This window comes from Falco naumanni, chromosome 1 (assembly GCF_017639655.2).
Source record: "Falco naumanni isolate bFalNau1 chromosome 1, bFalNau1.pat, whole genome shotgun sequence".
In the NCBI taxonomy this organism is placed as follows: domain Eukaryota; kingdom Metazoa; phylum Chordata; class Aves; order Falconiformes; family Falconidae; genus Falco; species Falco naumanni.
This window is the reverse complement of record NC_054054.1, coordinates 12,671,888-12,695,985: the sequence shown is the minus strand read 5'-3', so window position 1 is coordinate 12,695,985 and position 24,098 is coordinate 12,671,888. Positions and strand designations below refer to the sequence as shown.

The 24,098-nt window shown below is 43.3% G+C and overlaps 1 protein-coding gene across 1 annotated transcript in view; it reads left to right on the top strand.

The window, feature by feature from the left end:
• RNF150 (ring finger protein 150) overlaps positions 1-22,788 on the top strand; it is a 128,189-nt gene extending 105,401 nt beyond the window's left edge. The window contains exon 7 of the mRNA XM_040581300.1: positions 14,805-22,788. Within this exon, the coding sequence (XP_040437234.1) occupies positions 14,805-14,923 (119 nt within the window). The 3' untranslated portion in view covers positions 14,924-22,788. The remainder of the gene's footprint in view (positions 1-14,804) is intronic.
• The last annotated feature ends 1,310 nt before the right edge of the window (positions 22,789-24,098 follow it).

Here is a 24,098-nt window from a genome sequence, read left to right as displayed (position 1 = left end):
TCCCTGAGTTTTTAATTGTCATATCCAGCATTTTGTAAACGAGTAAATGGAGCTCACTTTTTTGTGATGTTACTTGCGTGAACCACGAGGCAGGAAAGCAAAAGGAGCTAGCTAGTTAAGTACAGAGGGAGCATGCTTGCCCTCTTGCTCTGAGCTGGTGAGACAAAATTGTTGGTTTCACATCTCAGGTCAAGGAGTCAGGTCAAGTAAAACTCTTGCTATGTTCTTTTTCATAAAGGCTCATTTTGTGCAGGGAGACAGGCAGGAAGGAGACAGGGGATCAGAGGCAGACTCACATTAAATTAGTTTAAAATCTTTTGCTCAAAAACCTTGTTGGTTTGGTTTCAGTTTTTGTAAAGGCTGATTTTTTTTTTTCTATTTTACATAAGCCATTTTTGTAAATATATTTTCAGACAAGATTTGAATGTAGCAGGCCTGGCCTGGCAGATCAAAGATTTATTTTTTAATGGGGAAAAACCCAAAATGTTGAGCCGTTGCAGCATTGTTAAAGAAATGTTCCAATTAAAGGAGATTGGCATCAACTGATTTGAAATTTCTTAAATTAAGATAACGAGGTAAACTGTTGACCTTTTTCTTTATGAATGCTTTTCTTGGTTGTTGTTCTGTACTCATGTGTTTCCCTGTAAATCTGCATTAATAATACACACAGCCTAGCTTGTTAGAATTATATCTGGTGCACTAGCCCTGCTGCAAGAAACAGTAACATTTTGGACACCAAATAGGCAGAGGTTCTGTATACCTCCTAGTCATATTTTAGTCCTCGTTTCATGTGTTTATGATGAATTTTAAATGTGCTTATTTTTCTTTCCTATAGAATGCTTTTGGTGACATCAAAAATATTGCTAAATCCCTTAAGCAAACGTGAAAGCAACCTAAAAGAGAGCCAAAGGACATTTAAGAGGCTTTACTTTTCCAAGAAGGAAAGGTTTTGATACAGTCTCTGGGGTGGGGTCTTTTTCTGATTTCTAAAGTAATGAAAAGAGCCACATTTCTCATAAAAACAGCACTGCATAGACAGATTAAATTGGGGTTTTTGCTTAAGTTTTCAGAAAGTCCTGGAAAATGTTCCTGCTGGAAACTATGGGTTGTTTCTGGCTGCATACATCAACTTTACTCTTCCTGCTACTACTCAGTCACAGTTACACAAAATGTATAGATTATACCAGTGTTGACGATGTCATATCCTACCTGCAATCCATAAATGTCGGCAGCAGTTTGAGTCACTTTGCACCCTGTGCACGATGCCAACCCACAGCCTGGCACAAGGCGCATTCTGCCTACAACTGCCCAGTGGCACACGGGGACCTCCCTGGTGGTACACAAACCATCCAAATAGTGGGAAGGTCTTGTTTTAGGAGGTCTTAAGTATAACAGCTTACATTTTGCTAGGGAGATTTCTGTTTGTAGCCATGGTCAGATTCTCTTCTCAGAGAACCGGACGCAACCTCAGATAGAAAAAGTTACTTATAGTGAAACTATTGAGTAGGCTGCAGGGAAGGTCAGAGCTGGAATAATTCCTGTTCAAAAACTGCAAAATTACACTGGAATGTGAAATGTATTGCAAGGTTTGATAGGCTTGTGAGGTTTAAGAGAAAGGAGTGTTAGCAGCTGAACTCATCTGTCATCGTAGGATGTACAAAAAAAAAAGTAAATCTCTGTGGGTTGGTGTTGCATAAAGAGTTCTTTTGAAAACCAGGTATTACAGCTTTTAACTGACATCCGGCTGAGGGTTCTGCACTGGCAAAGAGATGAACTAAGTAGCTGGGGAGCTTGTACAGTGAATGATGCTAATTGCTAGCAAATCTGAAAGGGATTATATTGTGCAGCCACTACAGTAGTGGAGAGTAGACTCAACTACCCAGGACATCCTTTCCAGTGCAAGTCTCCTAGGGCTTCCTCTTTAATAAAGAGAAATACTCCATGTGTTAAACAAATTGTTCTACTGAAGCTATTTTGAAGTGTGGTTTCTGCACTAGCCACCTTTTCTTGCTATTGTTTTAAAAAACATTGTCACTTAGATTCCAGAGAAGATGAAAAATCTGAAAACAGTGAAGCGGTTTGGGTTACTTATTTTAAAGGAGACGTTTATGGTAGCTCTGGCAGTGGTAGTGACTCATCTTAAGTGTTTGCCAGTGCTCAGTGAAGATCAGGGCTGTCTTTTCTGTGTGTGTACGAAGGAAGATCACACCCAAGTACCTACCAAGCGTGCATCTGCACATGGGGCACTGGAAGTGTACACTGTTTTCAATTCCTTATGTAAAGTCTCTGCGACACTGGATATTAAAAGAAGCTTCCTTGCAGAATTTTTAAATTATCTTGGGGGCCTCAAAAGCAGAGTGTATGGATGCTGTAAAAAGCCTGTAGGAAGGACATTCAAATTAGCAGAATATGTTACCTTTAAAGCATCTAGAATTTATTAAAAAAAAATACTGCAATTCTAATGAAATTAAGGGGTGACACTTCAGCTTGTCACATTATTTTTCTTCATTGCTAATGCACATATAAATAGCTAAAATTGTTTCTTCTGTATGGAAAACTGGATGTTCTTGTTCTCCTTTACTGATCTTTCTATTAATTCTTAAATGTTTTGTGTAGACATTAAAGTGCCTGGCTAACCAATTGAACCGTCCCCTCCATGTATTCAGAAAAATGTCCATTTACCTATGTGCCCATGTTAGCACAGCAGAAGTAGTATAGCTGTAGGGTATGGCTGCAGTTGTCTGTTCAGGCTCTTACTTTGTTCCAAAACATGCATCAGACTTTGTCTGCAGAATGTTGTACCGGTACTGATGCCACGCCATCACGAATGACTACATCTTCCAGTACCTGGTGGAGTTTGTGAGACTGTACTTTGCTTTTAAACAGGGGATTTCTTACAGGGTCATGGAGACACTGTACAGTGTTTCTACATTTCTACAGCTGAATTGCACTTAAATTGATCTTTATCTTTTCAACTACAGTAAGTAGATAAGCCATGACCTAGGACAAAATATATATATATATAGTTAGGCTGTCTGATTCAAATCAGGTTAGACAGTCCTGTAAAGTTCAAGAACATATTTTCTCTGGGTTGCTGTGCTGTTTCTGTCGTTTATTCTCAGTTTTTGTGGACTTGTGACGATTGGTCTTTAGGTTAAAGCAGTGTACTTTGGTCAAACGTCTCCTGTTGTTTTGGGGGTGTGTAGCTGACAGTCCTGTAGGAGCATGAGCATCTGACAGGAGAGCAGAAATGATCAAATCCTGCAAGTCCACCGGTGGCTGGTGGGAAACAAGGCACTGATTTTGCTACAAGCTGTCAAAGGAGGGGGGGGGAAAAAAAAAAGTGTGAGCCACAATGTTACAGTGCTTGCGCATGTCTGTTTTTTGTGGACAGCTCTTGGGTAGCACAGAGGATGCTGAAGCTGTGTGGGTGAATGACCACTGAATGCAGTACTAATCTGGCCAGAGTTGGCAGGCATGGTGGTCCCACAGCTGTGCCCTGCTTCAGGCGTTGGAGCTGTTGCTGCAACAGAGCCAGGCCGGCTCTCAGGTGTGTTGTTTCCTTATACTGAACAAAAAGGAAGACTGTTTTTTCCCTCAAGGTAAAAGTTACACTGTTAAAAGTTGTCTTTTGCTGGTGACAACGGTAAAAAATTACATATCCAACACATGAGTTCCTCTACCACCACTGTGGGGTTTTCCTCTTTTGGCTTCATTACTGTGTGCACTTTTTTCATATCTAATGAGAAGACATCCCCAGGGGTAAAATTTCTATTGTGGACAGTTCTAGTGGAATTAAATGTCAGCCAAGCATCACCATCACCAACACACGTGGTGAGGAAGAGGTTCCTAGCGATACACACAAAACTCAAAAGGCCCAGGAGGTGTTGGGTTGATGACTTGCCCCTTTATCCTGGAAATATCCTGAGGATTGAAGGTGGAGTGTTAGCAGCATTGGAAGGGAAGGCAGGACTGTGAGAGAGAGAGAGAGGGAGAGAAGATACACATGCACTTTATTCAAGTAATTCCACCACAGCTGAGCTTTTCAGCCACCTCCTTGTGTATTTTCTCATTAAGTCCTCTAACATATGCACAGGCATTTTTGTGACATCTTTGCGCAAGGATGTAACTGTTCTTGAAAGTTCAGTGTATGATTCCTCAGTACTGTGCTTTGCTAGTGACCTAGGGGTTTTGAGAGCTTATGCAGTAAAAGGTATTTAAAGAGACATACTTGAAAATCATGCACATGCTGCCATGACAGACAGACTCAGCCAGACCAACATGAGCTTCTCCAAATCCCTCATTCAAAATTAACAGGAGTTGTCTTTAAAGCAAGCTGTTTTCTGTTACAGCTGCGTGCATACTTGTAATTGAGGAAGCAGTTCATAGTGATTAGGCAGTAACGTTATCTTTTTCTGCTTGTCACAGCGGTCTATATTTCACATCAAGTTCTCAGAATTAATTGCCCCCGTGCAGATTTTCGCTGGCTAGTAGCCATCTCGTGCATGAGCTGAAGTAAGAGTGAGAAGCTTCTAACATCCTTGAAGAAAAGCTGCAGTAATCTGAAATCTCTTACAACAGCCTTAGCCAGGGCTCGCTCTGCAGGTCCACTTGCACGTCCTGGTCTCGGTGCGTTGCTCTTCCAAGCAGCAAACGCCCCTTCTTGCATTCCCGAGTACCAGACGTGGCATTCCCACTTTCCAGGAGGGCCACAGTCCTGGGTGCCTTCGCAGGACCTAGCTGTTAGGCAGAGATCTTAGCGATGGCTTGCAGTTTCGCCCAGGCCCTGCAGTGTGCCAGCAGACCCTGCTGAGCCTTGGCCACCACCCAGCTGCAGGTGCTCTGGGATGGGCTTTTCGGTTGCCACCGTGGGAGGGAGTGTGCCTGTGGGTTGAGCATCCCTTTTCTCGCTCATCCTGGCCAGGAGCAGGGGGCACAGCAGCAGCAGGGCAAAGCAGAGCTGCTGTGCAGGTGGGATCAGCAGTCCTGAGAAGGAGCGATCTCAGGTGGCTTTGTCAGCTGCTTCTGCCATTGAGTCCCCCAGGGAGTGGTCACAGCTGTGCAGCATGCTCAGACCAGAGAAAAAGGTTTAAGAAACTACTAGCTTAGCTTGAGTCTTCTGCTTTAATAGTGTGTCATGCTTTGGGGGTATTGCGATTCCTCTCCGGTGTGACTGAGGGGGTTGTGTGCTGTTGGCCAGTACATCTCTAAATCACCCCGTGAAAAGGATGTTGCTTCCTTAACGTTCCTGAAGAACAGAACAGAAGTTTCTCTTATCATTGCAGTCTCGCTCATTCAGTCCCGCACATGATGTGTCTGAGTCAGGCTGTAATTTCCTTCTCCTTTCAGGCTTGCAGGAAGCAGAGCACACTGCTGACACGGGTTTTTAAAATATAGATATATAAGAAAGTTCGGTCACAATGGCAGTCATCAGTATAGCCCGTGGAAACTGAGATGCACATGATTAAATTGTGTGAGTATACTTCTTGGATGTAAAAAGTCTCTTGATTGACAGCCTGCTGTTATGATATATAGCATATAACATATGCTAGTATGTACAGCACTTATCTCTGCTTTTGTCACATACCTGCTATGCCTTCAGATTTTTAAATGGCTGGCAGTATGATTAAAGATGTTTGCTCACTGCTCAAACGATGTCTGTCTCTCCACGCTTCTCACCTTGGCTACTGGAAGAATCCTTGCAGTGTCCCTTACGCACCATTAACATGACAAAGCCTGATTATTTTTAACTTTATCACTTACTACTATTTGTTTTGCAGTAACACCAAGGAGCCTTGGTTTAGCAGCTGCTAAGAAAACCAAGTAAGACTGTAGCCCCCGTGCCACAACTGATGTTTTAGACATATAACATCATGGTACCACAGGGACAGCTTGCAGATGTCAGGTGTGAGGGGGGGTCCCTTCCCCTTCCTTTCTCTCTGAATGCTTCTTTCCTGAAGTTGGCTGCACTACTTGCCTTCTGACTGAGCCAGCCTGTTTAGCTGCTAGCTTAGCAAAAAATGTTTCCAGGGTAGTTTGCAGATGTTTTTTGTAAATTAAGTCAACTCCCTGGCCAGTCAAAGGACTAGCAGCGCTGAGTCAGAAGGTGGCAGAAGGGTGAGCTAAGGCAGCGGGGCTGGGCTTCCAGTTCTTGGCTCTGGCATGCTGCTGGTACAGGGATCCGTACTCCAGCTAAGTCAGAAACTTTGTCTGCCCACAGAGAAATTAAATGTAAGAATAATAGAAATGATCAGAGAGTAATACCTGCACATGAAGTGTTCATACAGTGCTTGGGACTGCACAATAACAGTGATTTTAGTTCAGTCTGGGCCTGAGAGGCTTTTTTGTGAGTGAGTTTGCTGAAGAGTTGAATTAGAATTTTTGTTTAAATTGAAATGGAAAACTTAATCTAATGTTTTTTATAATTCTTAGTGTGATGTAGGAAATGGCAGGATGTTACCAAAAGTGGCTAAGTGCTTTCGGAATTAAAGATCTTTGACTATTTAATACATTACCAAAGGGAGCAAAGGTACTTGAGAATCAAAACTGTCATGTAGTTTCAGCCCCATGCTTCAGTATTTTTGAATCTTTTCCCTTTTTGTGGGAGATCTCATTTCTGATTTTCAATCAAATACATGAAGAATTTTGCATGTTCTAAAAAATAATCATTTCTAATAATCTGTACATTGAATGAAAAGCATTTGCGTTTATTTTTCTGAAACTTTCTGCGGACATCAGAAGAACATGCTGTCCTGACCAGAGGTGCATCTGGTGCAGTATTTGGGCACTGAAGATGACCAGCGGTGACCGCTGAGGAGGGTGTGCAGCAGCGTCCCGCTGCTGCTCTCCCCTTTCAGACAATGGGAAGGTTTGGAGGGAAAAAGGAAAAGCAGCTTTGCAAAGGTTTAAGAGACTGGATGCCCTGTTGTGAAGGAGGTAGAGTGGTTCTTGTCTGGCAATCAAACAAGCGGAGAGTGCAGGACTGAAGAATGGGATCAGTTAAAGATGGAAGAAACTACTTCGTAGCATGACCAGATGTGCAGATAAATTGTGAAGGACCTCGAATATGGGGATTAGCTGATACAAGCGCACAGAGGTCAGTGCAAGGGACCTTAGTGTGATGACTCTGTTGACTGTTCAGGTAATCTTTCTGATATTTTGACAGTGTTTCCAGAAGGAAAGAGTAGTCATGGGAAGATAAAATGATACTGCAGTATCTAGGCCACAGAAGGAATTTCCCTGCTGGTCCCAGGGCAGGAATGGTGACGAGCATGACCCATAAAAGTAAGGCGAAAGTGGAAAGTATACTGACAGTAAAGATACTAAGTTTTCTTGTGTCATACTTGGCAGAGGCATGCTCATAGTATCACAGAGAGGGTTGGCAGCTCCGCACTAAGGCAGCTGATCAGGAGATCCCAAAATGTCAGCCAGCCTCGCTTAGAGAGAAGACACATCTCCAAAGTGTTGACTCCTAAAATAATGTTAATAAGTGCTGTGAATTTCAAAGGCCTTGTGTTCTGATTCATGGACAAAATCCCAAGGAGCTAGTATATGCTCATTAAAGATAGATATAGCTATTCAATGAAAAAAAAAAAAAAAAATTCACCAACTTTGCTTTTCCCGCCAATTGGGCCCAACTGTCTCCTTGCAAGAACATCTGGTACATGTTCTTCCCCTTTTGCTCAGCTTTCTGCAAATGTGTTTGTGCTCTGCTCCATGTGTTTTATATCACATGTCCTTATTTGGACAGATTTTTTCCCCCCTATTTTTGGGAGAGAGCATTTGGGTGCTGATACTTTCTATGCTGTTTATGAAAATTAGTTTATTGGTCTTGCCAAAACACAAATAGCCTTCTGGAGTAACTGGTGTTAAATTTTATTCCTTTAAGTACAACATGTTCCAAATTTAGGCTTCAGAAAGTTGGTTGTATTGCTAATAATTTCCTCTTCATTATTTGATATTTGACTTGAGATACTGTATATGATTTCTAGAAGTGCTGAGTACTTGCAACTGTAGCCAAAATTACTAGAAGATACGCTTGAGTCAGACAATGTGCAGGTTAATGCTGTAACTGAAAAAATCAGGTTTATGGGTTCTTACCTGGCTACCCAGAATCAGTGAAGGCCAGAATGATGATGATGATGTTGCCCCTTTGTACTGCAGGGTGTTTGAAGACAGGGAACTGTGGCTTTGGCTGTTTTCTGTTAAGAGATGCCATTCTCCCAAAACATATATCCTAGAGAAAGATTAAGGGAAGAAAGTTTGTTGCCTTTTCACGCAGTAAGAAGAAAAAACAAGTTTTCTTTGGGAAGGAGTCTAGTGTTTATGTCACCCAGTCTCTCAACTGCTTCGGGGTTTCATTCAGTTTAACACATTCTTGAAATGTTGTCTTGGATGAATCTTGCCACATCATGGCATTTGGTTCTTCCTGGTGTGCTGATGTTCGGGTGTTCTTTGCAATGTGTTTCAGACATCATCTGCTTTATCCACTGGATGAGGCTCTGTTGCCATTAATACATTCACAGAGCTCTGGCTTGTTATTTATGGAAAAGACTCTTAACCTTTTCTTCCAAAAGCAGTTACCATGCTCAAGTACTTTTTCCCCTTGCTGCTCAGATAAGCGTGTCTCTGATGCTAGGGAACAGCAATAAAGTATTTCCCCAGTACTTTGTTCTCAGTTGTAGCTGGCCAGATTTCTTCATCCATTTTATTAGCCTCTTTGTACAAAAGGACTGCATAGTAACAGGTTTTTTATAACCCTTTCTCCTCAAACATATTCCCCCTGCTTCTTTTGTGTTAAAGACTTTATAGGCATTTCTTTGTGTGTTTTATTTCAGTTGTTTTTTGTTAGTGCAGTTATAGCCTGTTCTAAAGTGTTACGATTATCGAGATGACATGGAAGTATTTGAGACTTGTAAAATGATGCAATAAGAAGTATTGGATGATTAATTTGAGAATGATTTTAAGAACTGGTAATTTTTTGAAGGAGATGGTCTTGGCAATAAAGTGGAAGGGGTTGCTATTTGAGGTACTAACTTCATAGGACCATGCTCCTCCTTTTAGACTATAAGCAGCAAAGTGATGCTGTGGCAGGGCCGCAGTAGCAGAGAGCAGTAAACTCTGTACGGTGAAGTGCATTCTTGGGCAAAGAAAACTAGAGGGCTCCAGGCTGTCATAAATCAAATGTGATGAATAGTGTTCTCGTTGTTCTGATAATGGAAACAATCTGAATAACACTGCTTGCGTTGACAGTTTGCTGTGGCTTCATGCTGAACAGAATCTGTTTTGGTAAAGATTCCATATCGATGCCTCTAATGAGCCTGGATATGTTTTCTTCTCAGGTCCTCAGAGCTCCAGGAGATGGTCACATTTCTGGTTTCTTCCAGAGCAAAATGCTTCTAGACATACCTGCCTGGAGGCAATGTTTGTTTAGTAGAAGCAAGCCCCAGACTGGAATAAGGTTCATGCTAACAGATAAATTTTAGATATTTATCTAGATCTGAGAGCATACCTGTCATCAGGGATTTCATGTTCTATCTTCAGAAAATTAGGAGTTCTGAAATGTGTATTTCACCATGGTGAGAATGTGAAATGAGTAATGAAATCAAGTCCAAGTTTTGCTGTATATTGTCAAAATGAGGTTTTAGACAATCCCATTATCTGCTGTACAACTTCTGCCAGCTTCTGCCAGCTGAATTTTTCACAGCATTTCATTAGGTGGATCAATCAATAATTATTCATTTCTCCTCAAAGCTGGGCATCTACCATCAAGAACAGGAGATCTGCGCAAAACAAGATTTGTTTCTTGTGCTAAACGCTCACTTTATGGCTACGCAAATGGGTTACACCTAGGTCAGCAGCTCGGTAGCAGCTTTTTTCTTACCCTCTGATTCCTGTGACTGTCACAAGATGAAGAAGGCCATTAGCAGCTGCACAGCTCTGTGTAACAGTTTAATTGTGTGTGGAGCAGGACTGAGTATGCTGAATTAGTTCATGGAGAGCTGATAATAAATGAGGGAAGGGAGAACTGTCTCCCAACTGAATAGTTTATTGCTGTGGCCCAAGTTTTTAATGCACAAGAATAGGAGGGTGTTGGTTTTAGTTACACTTTCAGCAGACGAGTTACACACTTGCTGGCCGCTCTCAGTTGACATGTAATAATCGATACTTCCGTGCTTACTCACAAATGGGTGTAATAGCAGAGAGCTACCTGAAGATCCAGAGAGGGAAAAAGGTCTGTCATCGTAGACAAACCTTATATGCATTCAATGCTGAGAATCTTTTGCTGTATAACATTTTAGTGTGTTATTTTTCTGCTGATTTCCTGGATGCAAATTGCTCATGAGCCTTTTAGCCCAGTCATGGGGTTCTGCAGCTTTTCTGGTTCTGTGAGCTTGGGGGAAATCTCAGCCGCTGGGGCAAGCAGGAACAATTTTAGGAAAGCCCCATAGCACTGCCCATGTCCTAGGGACATCAGAACACAGTGTTGGATGTGGCCTTCTTGGGAGGAGCACAGTGGTGAGCAGGAGCGAGGCCTCCGTGAGTTCAAAACCCACCACAGTTACATCAGCTTGTTCCCCATCCTCGAGTGTGTCATTACAAGTATATAGAATCCTAGCATTGTAGAATGGTTTGGGTTGGAAGGGACCTTAGAGATCATCTAGTTCCAGCCCCCTGCCATGGGCAGGGACACCCCCCACCAGCCCAGGTTGCTCTCAGCCCCGTCCAGCCTGGCCTTGGGCACTGCCAGGGATGGGGCACCCACAGCTGCTCTGGGCAGCCTGGGCCAGTGCCTCACCACCCTCACCGTAAAGAATTTCTTCCTAATATCTAACCTAAATCTATCCTCTTAGTTTAAAGCCGTTATCTCTTGTCCTGTCACTGCAGACCCTACTAAAACATCTTGATTTCTGCCCGTGCCTGTATGCTTACAAACACATGACAGATGAAGGTTTTTGTAAATGCACTTTTCACTCCCTGTTGGAATGCTTAGGTCCCTCCCAAGACTCTTGCAAACAGTATCAGTTTCTTGGAAAGCCATCGTATGACCTTCTTCTTTTGGAATATTTATTAGTGTACAACCGCTACAGACTTACTCAAAGCGTTAGGAGCAGCAGCAACAGTAGGTAACTGTTACTTGTGTACAGTCTTAATGTTTTTAAAGCACCGGAGTAATTAGCTATTTTCATCTTTGGTTGCAAGTGTACTCAAATATAAACATAAATTAATGAACTTTGCAATAAGTAAGGGCTGTACCACTGTTATGTAAGGCAGTTCCATATCTACATGGTGATATTCTTCCTGCATTCGCGTAATTAAAGTAATATTGGCTAGAGGAGGAGTTTGGTTTATTGCACCTCTCAAATGAATGTGTGTCAGGGAGTATGAGTGAATGGAAAAAGTCTGTCTGGAAGTAGGCAGCATGCTGTGGTGTATTGCGTTTCGCTGACATGAGAGGAATGTGGCAGTGAGGTCTACAGTTGCCTGCTGTAGGCACTGACACTCGGGCTGAAAAGCAGCTTGGGATGTGCCTTTTGCTTCATTAAGCAAGAGGCTTTATGCCTGTGGTGTCAGGTGCTGTAAAACACGGTGGAAGTGTTATAGTGTATGTTGTTAGACAGGACTGCCAATCTCAAACATCTAAGTCGCAAATCAGATATATCAACATAAAATCTGTCTAGAAGTTAGAGATACGTTTTTGAAAAAGTCTTTATTTCCTTTTTACTTCTTAAGATTCATTTATTTTTAAGTGAAAGCTGAGATCTTCACTGAAACTTGAGATCCTCGCCTGACTTCAGGGCTTTAAGAAAAACACCAAATTTCAGAAAACTTGCAGAAAGCCCATAAAAATTCTTAACAGTGAGTCGGGCATCTTTTATACAAGCTGTGTGATTGTATAAGCTTTGTCATTGTAAATAGGATCTAAAAAGCAAGGATGCAAAATGCAGGCTAAGCTCCTGGCACTTGCAGTTTAGTAGAGGTTTGCTTACCTTTAACAAATGTCACTAACACTGCTGGCTCGTGTTATTGAGCAGCCAGCCAAAAAAAAAAAAAAAAAAAAAAAAAAAAAAAAAAAAAAATCCCACGCAGTCTAGAAAGCCTGTGTTGTGTGTGGGAGCCACGGTGAGGCAGTTTGTAGACCTCACAGCCAGAGTTACCTACAGCTGATGCAAGCATCCCAGAGTTTCATTCTGTGCATGCTGGGATCAGTAGTAGGACTCCTCTTGGCAAGAGCAAGCACGTCATGCTGAGGGGTGCATTAACTTCCTTGTGTTGTCTGTGTCTTCCAAAGAAATGTCAGTGCGGACCCCTTCCCTGAGGGGGAAGGTGTAAGGGTTGGTGGTGTCTGAGTTTTTCTCCTCACTCTGCTGAAGCAGCAGACTGTAGCTTTAGGGTTTTAAACCACCACACTGTTAGCAAGCAAGGAAGTTGAAGCATTCGTGTTTCTAGGCACTTCCACAGTGCTGGAAAAGCAATGCCAGGGCACAGGCATGGACATTTTTGTTCATTGTTCCTACTGACCTGCACTTCAGTTCTAAAGACAAGCTACAAAGCCCACACTGTGGAAAGACACTAAGAGCCAGGAATTTGAATAATTGTGTAGGATTTTTAATGTAAAACTCAAATTAGCTTGTTTGGAAAGTGGGTGCTCCTGTACATAGGTTAGGCGGTTGGTAGGTGAGCTGTAAATCTGCTTCTGTCACGTCTGCCTGTCTTGAACTCAGTTAAGATCTTTCTCTGCTGTGCAACCCTAGAAAAAACAACAATTCTTGAAATAGCATTTCAGCACCAAAAACACTTCTCATTTGATGCTGACATTTGGTATTGGCAGCTCAGGCTGCCTCTTTGGCGTGCGTGCGGCTGTCACCATTGAGTCAGACCTTCTTTCCTGCACAGCTAGTTCAGATGAAAATCACCTTTCTCCCAGGAGTACGCCAAGCGGCTGTTTAACATGGCTAAGCCTCAGGAACTCTGTCGTGCAAATATAAACTTGCTCTTAGGTCAACATTTGAGGCATCATTTTCATTGTTTTTAAGAATCCTATTAGTTATAGAGGAATGATAGATCACCCAGTGGCCTGGAACCGCATCATTCTGGTTCAGGGAGCTGTTGCCCCTACAGATGATGCTTTAGGTCTTACAGGTGTCTGTGATGCACTTTTGTACTCTTGGATCTAGCAGTTCACCTAATGGTTCCATGTAATTGAAGCCACCGAAGTCTGCAGGTGATACTCAGTTTGTAAGTACTTCCTCCCCCTCCAGTGGAGGACTTTTGTAGTCAGAAGCAAGGCCTTGAAATGTTTTACTACTGTCATATTGACAGTGGAAAAAAGATACAGCTATAAAGAGGTTGTGTGCGTTAATTATTTATCTTGTAATCAGGAAAGTATAAAAATACTCCAGGGTTAAAATTGGGAAGGGTTGTAAAGTAAAGCACGGACTCTTTTAGTTTGAATAATACAGATTCCACTCAAGCTTTCTCCGCAGAAGGTGAGGTCTAATCCTAGTACAAGTAAATACATGTTTTTTCTCTAGAACAGATTTAAAAATCATGCAGCTTTTGAGAGGAGACTAATTGTGCTCACTTAGCTTCAAGTGAATAATTAAACTGTGAGGAGTTATTATTTTCCTGGCTCCTCTGTAATGTTTCTTTCTTACTTAGATACCAACTTTTAGACTTTTTAGCATCAATCAAGCATTGCTTCCATTGTCTGGAAAGTAAACTATGTAAAGAAAAAACTGCCACCAAATTAAATATATTCTCTTGTTATAGTATATGTATAGTATAACTATCATCATTGTAATTAAACCACTGGAAAATATGAGCCATCAACTTTTTTTCTCTCAGGGACTCAGCCACCTATGGGAGCTTTGTGCCTTTGAAGATCTCCCCAGACACCCAGTGTGCTTTGCTCCTCCTGATTGTTCTTGAAATAAAATTAGCTCTTAGTCCTTTAAAATCTGTTGGCCTTATCTGCTACTAAATACACACATAGTAAGTGCTGTGGGATCAAAACAAAAACAAGTTTTTACTCCTACACTTGTAGTTTGATGGGATTTGCAGTTTGGCAAAAGTCAATAATCTGACTCTTACTGTATTTGGGATCATGGTGGATTAAAGTAGATGCCTTTGGCCTGGATCAAGAACCTGCAAGGTATCTTCATATTTAAGGAAATGGTGAATAGAAAATGGAGTGGGAAAGGATGAGAGAAAGCACCTGAGAAGGCAGGTAGCCTGGTCCTGAGTCCTGGGGCAGAACTAACGCCACCCGTACCACTCCTTCCAGACATTAGCCTAGCACCCTCTTAAAAGTCTCTGCTAACAGAGATTCTGTCACCCAGTGAGGGTTTGGGCAGATTTTTTTTTTTGTTAGAAATTTTTTCCTGATGGCTGACTCACTCCCCCAGGTGCCCATGGCTTTGTCCTTAACTTGCTGCCTTTGTGGGGAGAGTAGGATGGTGCCAGGTGGAGGAAATAAAAGGGTACAGGGAGCAAAGTGCTCAGGTGGTGGGAGGAAGGTCAGGGAGATGAAGGGCCTGGCTGGAGAGTCCTAGGGGGATTAGGAGAAGAAAGTGTTACCCATCCAGGCTCCTTGACGTTGTGTTTCTCGCTACTGATGGCTTGAACTTTCTGCTTTTTTAAAATGCTTTAGATGGATACTGAAGAAGAGCACAGTTTGGAGTTGAAGCGCAACCTCAGGGGTGGAGAAACCTCTGGGTCCCCCCTGCAGAACTAAAAAGCATAATACATTGACAGAAAGACATGACCATAATGCCCTTTTCCTGTCTTTTCTACCCTCACAGATGAACAGGAGCCAGCAGTCAGCAGTGATTCAGATATTTCATTGATTATGGCAATGGAGGTTGGACTGTCCGATGTGGAGCTTTCCACTGATCAAGACTGCGAAGAGGTGAAATCTTGAAAAACGAACAGAGATCCAACACTAAACTACAGGGGAGGGTCACAGGGAGGGACCGAGTCAGCTTTCTAGGATTTGGACCAGTCATGCACATGCCTCCAGAGCACTGTCACTCCTGCACACTCCATTCTGAGATGGTCACGAAAAGCAATAGCAACAGTTGTGTCTGCCTGGATGCGATTTCATCATCTACATACGTTCATTTTGTTCACATGGGAGATGAACGCTTCCAGTTTACCCACGTGCTTGAAAGCGGTCATGTAACTCTTCAGTGGCTCATAAATACGCAACTGAAATGACAGCTTGAGTGTTTTCTACACTTGTTCGATCGGGGGGTTGTTTCTATTTTTTTGAAAAGGCATATGTTTGTTATGTTTGTTTGTTTGTTTATAGTTTGTTATGGACGGACGCTCTGTTTCAGTTGACTGACCCCAGCTTTTTCAAGAGTTCAGCCCAGAAATCTGAATTCCCATTCACTGGTCACTTCATGATCTGAATCCCAAGATTTATCACTGCCTTGTTGTTTCTGTATGAAGTACATGTGGCTTCAGAAGGATGGTGCACCAGCACCTGCATTAAAGGGAAGCCTGCTTTCATTAAGTGGGAGCCTTGGAAATGGTATATTGGGAGGGCCTTTATTTGCAAGAGAGCTCTGAATTATCAGAGATTGCTGAGATCTGGGTTAAAACTGCACTGTGTTGGCTGTCATTTGGAGCTCTGTTCTAGGCAAGTATTGTAGTGTGAAGGAGAGAAAGAAAAGCTTAAGCCTTCACTCTGTCCTTGTAGTCCTTTGCTCTATTTTATGCTATTAGCAGTTGTCAGCACATTAATGGCCTTCCTTCAAATCACAATTCAGTGGCTAGAAAAGACAATCTAGTAAAACATCGCGTCTTTTCTAAATTTTACTGACCAGTAGGCTAAAGGAGTGTTGCAGAGGTTTCCAGAGGCAGCTTGTTAACAGCTGTGCATTATGCGGCTGACAAGAATATTCTTAGAAAGGGTCTGGAGATGCTGATACCGGTGTCAGAAACTGCTAATGAAGGAGGCAGCAGCTAGCTGAAATGTTTACTTCCTGGTTTATTTTGGGTTTTTTCTCAGTGCGTTTCACTTCTTATGTTTGGATGGCAGTTTTTGTCTGCTTCTTTTCAAACACAGGAGTTCAGGTGGTTTGTTGCCCTCCAGAGTCTCTGTCAACATTGTCGCAAGTGTAATGGAATACTTGCAATTTGTATATAGATATATATATACCAAAACATGTTGGGCAGAGGGGAGGGAATTTGAAAATAAACAGAACTATATCATAAGTCAAAACATCTACATAATAATGATCTGTGATGATTATTTAGTTCATTCCGAGCTCTGCTTTCCAGGGGAAAGCTTATCATCACTTGTTCAGTGTACGATTTTGTTTTTCAGTCAAAATACTCAACTGTGAAGAAGCATTTTTAGCTTACTGTTATACAAGAGTACATGCTTTCTGTGACAGTCAGATGATTTGAATCACATTACTGCCTCCTGAGTAAGTCCATAGAATCAACAATTCATCTTGCATCGAAATTTCGTGGAGAGGTCAAACATTTTGACTTGGTGGTGTCATGGCAGCATCTCAGAATGCAACTGTTAGGGTTCTTGCTGCCTTTAATCTCCTTGTGGATTACTAGTTAGATGTGGAAACCAATTTCCAGCCAAAATTCAGTTTGTCAGATCTTATTCGGGAGCAAATGTGTTTAGAACTATCCCTAAAATTTTGGCTGACTTACTTCTTCAGTACAGGAAGAAGGAAGAATTATATTCCGTGCTTTTCGGTCCAGTTAGAACTCAGTTCATTTTGTACCTTAATTTTTGTGATGTTCTCAGTCCCTAAATTGCAGGGTAACTTTGAGGCAAAGAGCACAGCCTAATCATCCTTCAAAACCGTGATCCGGAAATGTGCCGTTACATTTTTATAAAGCCATTTGAAAGGACATCACTTTTTAATTAAAGAGATACAGGCAGCTGGAAATCCACTTGATTCAAAAAGTTAGACATCATTCCAGAGGGCAGAGCTAGGTCACTCTTCCGGATATTTGTGGTTCTGTAATTGTGTTTTCTTTTTTTTCCTTTTTTTTTTTTTTTTTTTGTTTTCTCTATTCCTTGCTGCTATGGGAAAGGCCCACAGCATTAGGGGAACCGATGGTGAAATTCAGCCCTACACCAGAGGGTTTGCACAAGGTACTGCATCAGCTCCACTTTAGCTCTGGAGGTAGTGTTGAAATGGGATTTAAGTGGTGCTTACACCAAATATTGGCCCTTCACACAGGAATGAAATTCATCTGAAATTACTGCAGGGGAAAGAGTGAAGGTGGTAATACACACTCAGATCTCTCTATGGAAAGTACACACACTGGTCCAGTTTCTTCTCTAGCGCTGGAGCCTGGGTGCTACATGTCACAGGAACATCACAAACACAATGTCCGAGTTGTCAGTGATGTCTCGGTGTCCACCCATTGCAGCCCAGCACACAGACAAAAAACTCCTGGCCAAACCGTTTGTGTTTCAGAGGAGCTGTCACAAAGTCTTTGTTTTATTTCACAAACTTAATTAAGTTAATCTTAATGATAGATTGACCAATTACCTGTTGCTATAGCGGAGTCACCCACGGCAGAGCAAGCGAGGTCTGTCGAAAAGCAAGGCAGGAGGTGAAGCTCCCAGCTGATACTGAGCTGGGTCCTTTGACCAGCAAAATCATCAGAGGGAGCTGTCCTAAAGGGGCATCACATGGATGGTAACTGAGACTCTGCCCATATTTCTAGGCGTTAGTGAAGGCTTTTTGGAGAGGAATCACACTGCGTGCTCTTTTCCTAAGTATCCCATACTTGTTGTGGTCCCTCAGGGTCCACAGGTGGCCCGCTGGCAGCGACAGGGTCTAGGCTGGGTGAGACATTTTTACATATCACTGTACTGTGGTCTTTCAAAAGAGACATCCTAGCAAATCTGCTTCAGGAGCCTTTCTGCTTTCGTTTTCCCAGTTCTACCTGCAGTTTCACTCAGGAAAGAGGTTTTTCCATCCCTGTGCTCAGGTGTTCTACTGTTAAGTGATAACAAGCGCAAAGCCAGGTTACATATCACTGAAGCCAAAACTTTGGAAAGCACTTAAGTAGATGTTTTATTCCGTCCTTTTTCAGAAAAGCACTTATTGCTGATTTTGGACTTGCACATTATTTTTAACAGGTCTTCTATGAGCATAATTAAGCCCCTGTGTCAGATAGAAATGTTTTCCTAAAGCAGGACCTGGCTGACAACATTCTTTGTATATATAACCTGTGAAATGCCTTGGGAATTAGAGGTGCTTCCTAAATAGTAAGACCTGCAGATGTATGTTTGTAACATATATGAAAGCCTTAATTCTGCAGTTCTATGTGCCCATGCACAATTTTGCTTACATGAGTCTCTCCACTGAGATTCATGACAGGGTAAAATGAAACCTCCTGATTTGAAGCTTTGGGCAAGATCAGTCCCATCCTGAGCGTTGTGTGAGTCCTCAGTACTGCTGCCCACTAAGCTTGGGCTGTGGCGTTAAATACGTGGGATGTCGATGCCAGGGATGCAGCACTGCCTGTTCGGAAGGGAGAGCAGCCTTTAGCACACAGCCAGGAAAAAGCAAAATCCTCTGGTGCCCTCTGACGAACAATTGCTCATGCACATAATTCTGCAGGCTGGCGCTGTGACTGTCCGCCAGCACAGGGCAGAGGGCTCCTCCTGCGCAGGGCCAGTGCCAGAGGGGGCACAGCTCTCTGAGCAAGGCACTCTTGTCATTAAGCTGATCTTGTCTCTCTCTGAGCTCTTCCTGTCTGGTCATCTGAGGCTCTTTTTTTCCTTCTTTTCCATGAGCACGTAGTAGGTGGGAGAAGCGTTCGCCTTGGTGGGGCTCATCTTCACTGAGGCTGGATCACAGGGTGAAACTTGGGACAGACAGAGACTGCTCTGAGTATCCTTTGATTTTCGTGGGTTTCACTAAACTGCCTTCCCAAAGGTCTGTTCAGTAGGTAGGACACATAAAAAGTTACATGGGCAGAATTTTGCACTCAAAAATGACCTAATGTGTGCATGGAGATGTGCAGGGCACCAGCTCTCCATCCCTTCCCCACAGCTGACCCATCCTGGTGGCGATACAGGTCTGGCATTAGCTGAGGTTTTGGGTTTTTTTTTATTTTCTGACTGCTTGATAACCTCAAAACCAGGATCAAGACAATCACAGTACTGCAGTTCATTCTTTTAAGTATTCTATAGAATTAAATTGCCATGTATGCATATAAAAGTGCATTGGTATGACTATGGAAACTATATGGTAACAAAAATAGAAGCAGCTGCTGTTGTTAGACTTTTGCATGAGGGAGATTGTGGCACTAAAGAAAAAGGCTTTATAGAGGCAATTTGGAAAAAAAACAGTTATTGAATCCCATACGATAAGAGTTCCCTCGGATCTCGGTACTTTAATGACCCCTGGATCAGATCCAGAGGAAGCCACTGCAAGAAGGGAGCAGTACTTGGTCTCTTGTTTAATGACTCGTTCGGGAGATATTCTGATTTTAGTTAACAAAATGAACCCAAGCACCTCCTGATGGATCCAGCTCTGAATTTAGTCTTTCTCAAAGAATATGCATTTTGTGCTCCAAAGTTTTTGTTGTCAAACCTGTTATCCCACCCTCCTTTCCCCCTTGCTAAGTGCTTATCTAATTTGAAAAATGCCTGGCTCAGAAGACCTTTGCGTATGGATAGGTTGCCCTGGCAGGTGTCTGCAGATCACTTAACGCTTCTGTGTATACTTCTAGTCATCGGTACAACACAGTTACAGATTTTCCATAAAGTGTGTTTTATTTGCCATTCTTGTTAAACCTGGAGTGCAGTCGTCGTATAGATTTTCCAGCGTTTTGCCTTACAGACTTTTTCCTTTGAATATATGCCACAGCCCTTTGAGCGGATTCTGTGATGAACGGACAAAGACGGGGGCACAGGTCCTGGTATATACATTGCTGAACTGCAAGTCCTTGTTGTGACGATTGGTCTGTACTGAAATGACGACAGAGGTTGTACGTAACAGCGGGAAATGCCTTTCAGCCCAGGCAGCTGGGAAGCTCCCAGGCTGTGGTTGTTAGAGGCTCGTTCCTTCATGGTCTCTGTAGAAAAGCTCCTGACTAAGCACATAGTTTGAAATAAGCCAGGAACAGGAATTTATAAGCTGGGCAAACCAGGAAAACCAATAGTAATTTATTGATTTCTGTTCGTTAGCAATAATGGACTATTTTTAACCATTTGTTGTGCTTGTAGATCCCTGTTGTAGGGCCAAAGTTACAGGTCTGCCAGGAACAGGGGCCAGGACAAGCTGACTCTCTAAACAGAAGAGAGAGTGCTTAGTTTCTGTTGGGAGGCCTGTGTTTTGCTGGACTGAAATGGTAGAGAAGTCCAGCATGTTCCTTTACCACCCCCTCTCGCGAATGTTTGTTCTAGTGTGAGCCTTTGTTGCAGGGGAAGGAGATTATGGGATCAAGCTAATGCTGCATCGCTTCCTCTCTTGCATTTTGTGCTCCCTGTATCTCTCGTAGCAGGTGGGACCGCTCTGGTTTGGCGTGGGGGCAAGGGGCCAGCCTAAGTTCAGCCTGAGAGCCTAATGAAAGGTGGACTGTGGGGTTTTGGCAGATTCAGGGCAGCTGAGCTTCTTCATAAGCAGTGCTGACTGGGATTGCTGCTCCATTGAAGAACACCAAGCGTTGATTCATTTGGTTTATAGATGCAAAATGTGTGAGCGTATATGGGGCAACCAGCGTGACAGAAATGAATGGGCTTGGTTAACGCAAGCGGTGAAAAACAATGTCATGAAGTATTTAGGGGTGAGGGAAAATGAGGGTGGAGGCGTTGTTTTTGCAGACATTTTAAAGGGGGGCGATTGATCCAACAGAAGTGCTTCTTTTATTTTACCAAGCTGTTACCTGAACTAATTGATGGTTTCGCAGTTGAAAGAGGAACGCCAGATGGACTTTCTAGTCTGCATTTGTTTGCATAGCAGATGGCAGCGGCGGGCTGGGACGGCGGGTGAGGAGCAGGCTGCCCTCTGCCGCGCAGCTTCCCCTGCCCAGCTGGAAACCCACTCTGCTCTCTTTCTCTTCTTTGGCATTTCTTTTTCAAAGGAAAAAAAACAAACAAACAAAAAAAAAAACACCTTCTGAGCAGGAGCTACATTTCAAGGGGAGAAATGGAGAAGAAAGATGAATGAAAGATGTTGTGGATTTTGAATGAAAAGCCAATGGATTAATTTTCCATCTGAAATTAATCTTGTCTCAACTGTTTTAATTGTGAATCGGTGGAAGTTCTTTCTTTCTGGAGTGAATGCCAGGAGGGGAAAAAAACAAAAAAAAGGGAGAGGAGAAAAAAAATAGCGTTTTCCCTTTCTTGTTTATTTCTTGATTCTTCAGTCCTGTGTAGCATTACAAACAATAGCAAGATCAAGATGCTTGTTTGCTCTGAATGTATACAGTTATTTCAAATGTCAAATATCTAAACGTTTTATATGTATACGTAATACCATCCTTCCAGCTTGTTTCATGTTAGGAACCTGAAATGTCTGTACCATTTTATAATTAGAAATGTAAAGAGGGGACAGCGGGTGGGAGGGTCTGTGATTTTTATAGCAAAATGTTCCTTGTATTTAGTGAACATTTAAAATGGTTTTGTACTTGTCAAAATATACATTCCATCCATTTCCAGAAGAGAACTATTTTTATTTAGAGTAGTTTATAAGCAAACCAAAAAAATGTGGCGTCCCATTCGTACGCAGTTCATGGGCAGAGCAGAAGTATCCTGGTTTTCAGTGATGGCTCCAAAGCTTTTTCCAGCCACGTCTCTTCTCACACGCTGCACAGCCATACCAGCAAATGCCAGTGTTAAAAAGGGAAGAAAAATCACTAACTAAATAAATACCATATGGATCAGCGCACAGCTTACCAAAATAACTTCCAGTTTGGAGGCAATGGTCTGTCCCAGTGAAATTCTCCAAGGTAATTGCTCCTGCTGTGGACAGGAGGAGTGGATTTACTGGGAGGCCTTCAGCCCACATGCTGTGGCTCTGGTTGCACCGGGGCTCCCTCGAGATGGGAACCTGTCTGAACTGAAGCTGGTTTGCTGATACGGCAGTCGGTTTCTGCAGGCTGGCCAGCTCGTGTTTGACTGTGGAATCCACCCTTCATCTTCACATTTTAAAAAAAAAATTCCTTTCTCTAGATGGCTGCACTTTTGTTTGTGAAACACCTAGGAGAAGACCGTGGCAAAATCACACAGTGCACAGGCGGTTCTTTTTCTTATCGTTAGCTGTCCCCCCACCCCGCCCCGCTACCTGTGACTTGCTGCCAAAACAGTGCAGTAGCAGTTTGTGAAGCGAGAGCCTTCTTTTCTAGCGTGACTTTCTGTACAGTATTGCAAATATACTTTAACTCTTTTTCTGATATTTTATAACATGTACATCTTCCCCTCCAATGCACTTTATCTCTCTTGAAAAATGTGGGAGTCAGAGAACTATCATCTTAAAGGGATTTGCCTGAAATCGAGGCACACAGATTTTGGATATTTTTTTTTTTTCCTTCTTGCTTTGTTATATACTGTAAATGCTAAAGAGCATGGACAGTGACTCAACTGGGGGAAGTACCAAAATGTTGAGGCTAATATTTGGAAGCATTATTCAGTAGTACAACACGGCTATTTTTGTTATATAGAGAATTATAATGTAAATATGTGAGACTGTGTTATTATGTACTAGTAAAATATTGCAACTCTCAAAGTTAAGATGGTGAATTCCAAGGAATTTTATTGCAGGTTTTTTAATAAAACGAATCTGATTACTGTGTCGTACATATTTTCTAACAGACTGTGTAAAGGTGGCGTTTCCTGGTGTGTGGAACTTGCAGCTCGTTTCTTTCTGAACTCGGCCTCTGCAGACTTTGACGTTCACAGGAGCAGAACCTATAGCAGGAAGGGACCCAGGTGGCAGCCTGGCCCTTGTGCCACCGCTCCAGCCCCAGTCACTGCTCTGGTCCCCCCTATCCTTCAGCTTCTTCTGATCAGACAGCAGCGGCTGCCTGGGAGGTAAGTGCCTCCGCTTCCGGAGGAGAGCTGCAGCCTCACCCTGGACGATGGGCGTGATGTGTTAAAATAGCTTTAAAAGGTGACGGCTCCACCGTGCCTCGGTGGGAATTGCATGGCCCTTGTGAGGGGTCTCCCGGCTGCTCTTCTCTTGCCTCGTCAGCCACAGCTCCGCATCCTTGGGAGCAGAGGGCCATGGGACAGCCCCAGGGGGTGTCCTGCCATCCAGCATAGGTGTGCTGCTTACAAGAGGTTTGAGACACAGTAAAATCCCTGCCTAAAAGAAATTTTAAGAGGCTTAAGGAGGAGTTTTCCAGTAGACACAGAGGGCAGCAGGCAACAGTCCCTGAAGGAGGGCCACATCCTGCCACGAGGGCCCAGCCCGCCCGCGTTTTGTGCTTGCTGGCCAGTGCCGCCAGCACACGTGCATCTCTCCCAGCCACAGCAGTGCGTTCAGGGCCTCGTCGACATGCCAAATCGGTTGGGGCCCTAACTCGGATCTCACTCAGGGGCAAGGAAGGCAGTAGCCATGGGCTGGGCGTCACAGCCAGCTCCCCCTGCCTCCTTGCTCCTGTGCACCCACCCTCCCACTGAGCTTTGCTCTTGCTGCTCACGACAGGGGCAGCGGGCTGGCTGTGGAGGAGGAAAACCGAGTGTGATTTAATGTGGCTTTATCAGCAATGCTGGGAATTATTTTTCCTCTCCCCACACATGTCAGCCAGTCAGCGGCACAGCCTGGAGCTCCCCATCCCACCAGCCCTGCTCCAAGGGCAGAAGCCCTCCTCACCGAATCAAACCCCGGGCCGCCTTCGGAAAGAGATTGTAGGTATTGAGATTTATATAGATAGATATATATAGCGCCAAGGAATCTGCGCTCGCTTTTCCCCACACGTCTCGCTCCCTGCCCACTGCTTTGTTCTCTGCCTTCATTTAATAACTGGCCAGGGGAGCGAGGGAGCGGGGCCGGTTTCCCTTGGCAGGCAGCTGTGCGCAGTTGCTATGTGATCTGCACACACAACACAGCTGCCGCCAGTGCTGCGGATCTGGCAGGAGGCAGCGCGCTCGGAAC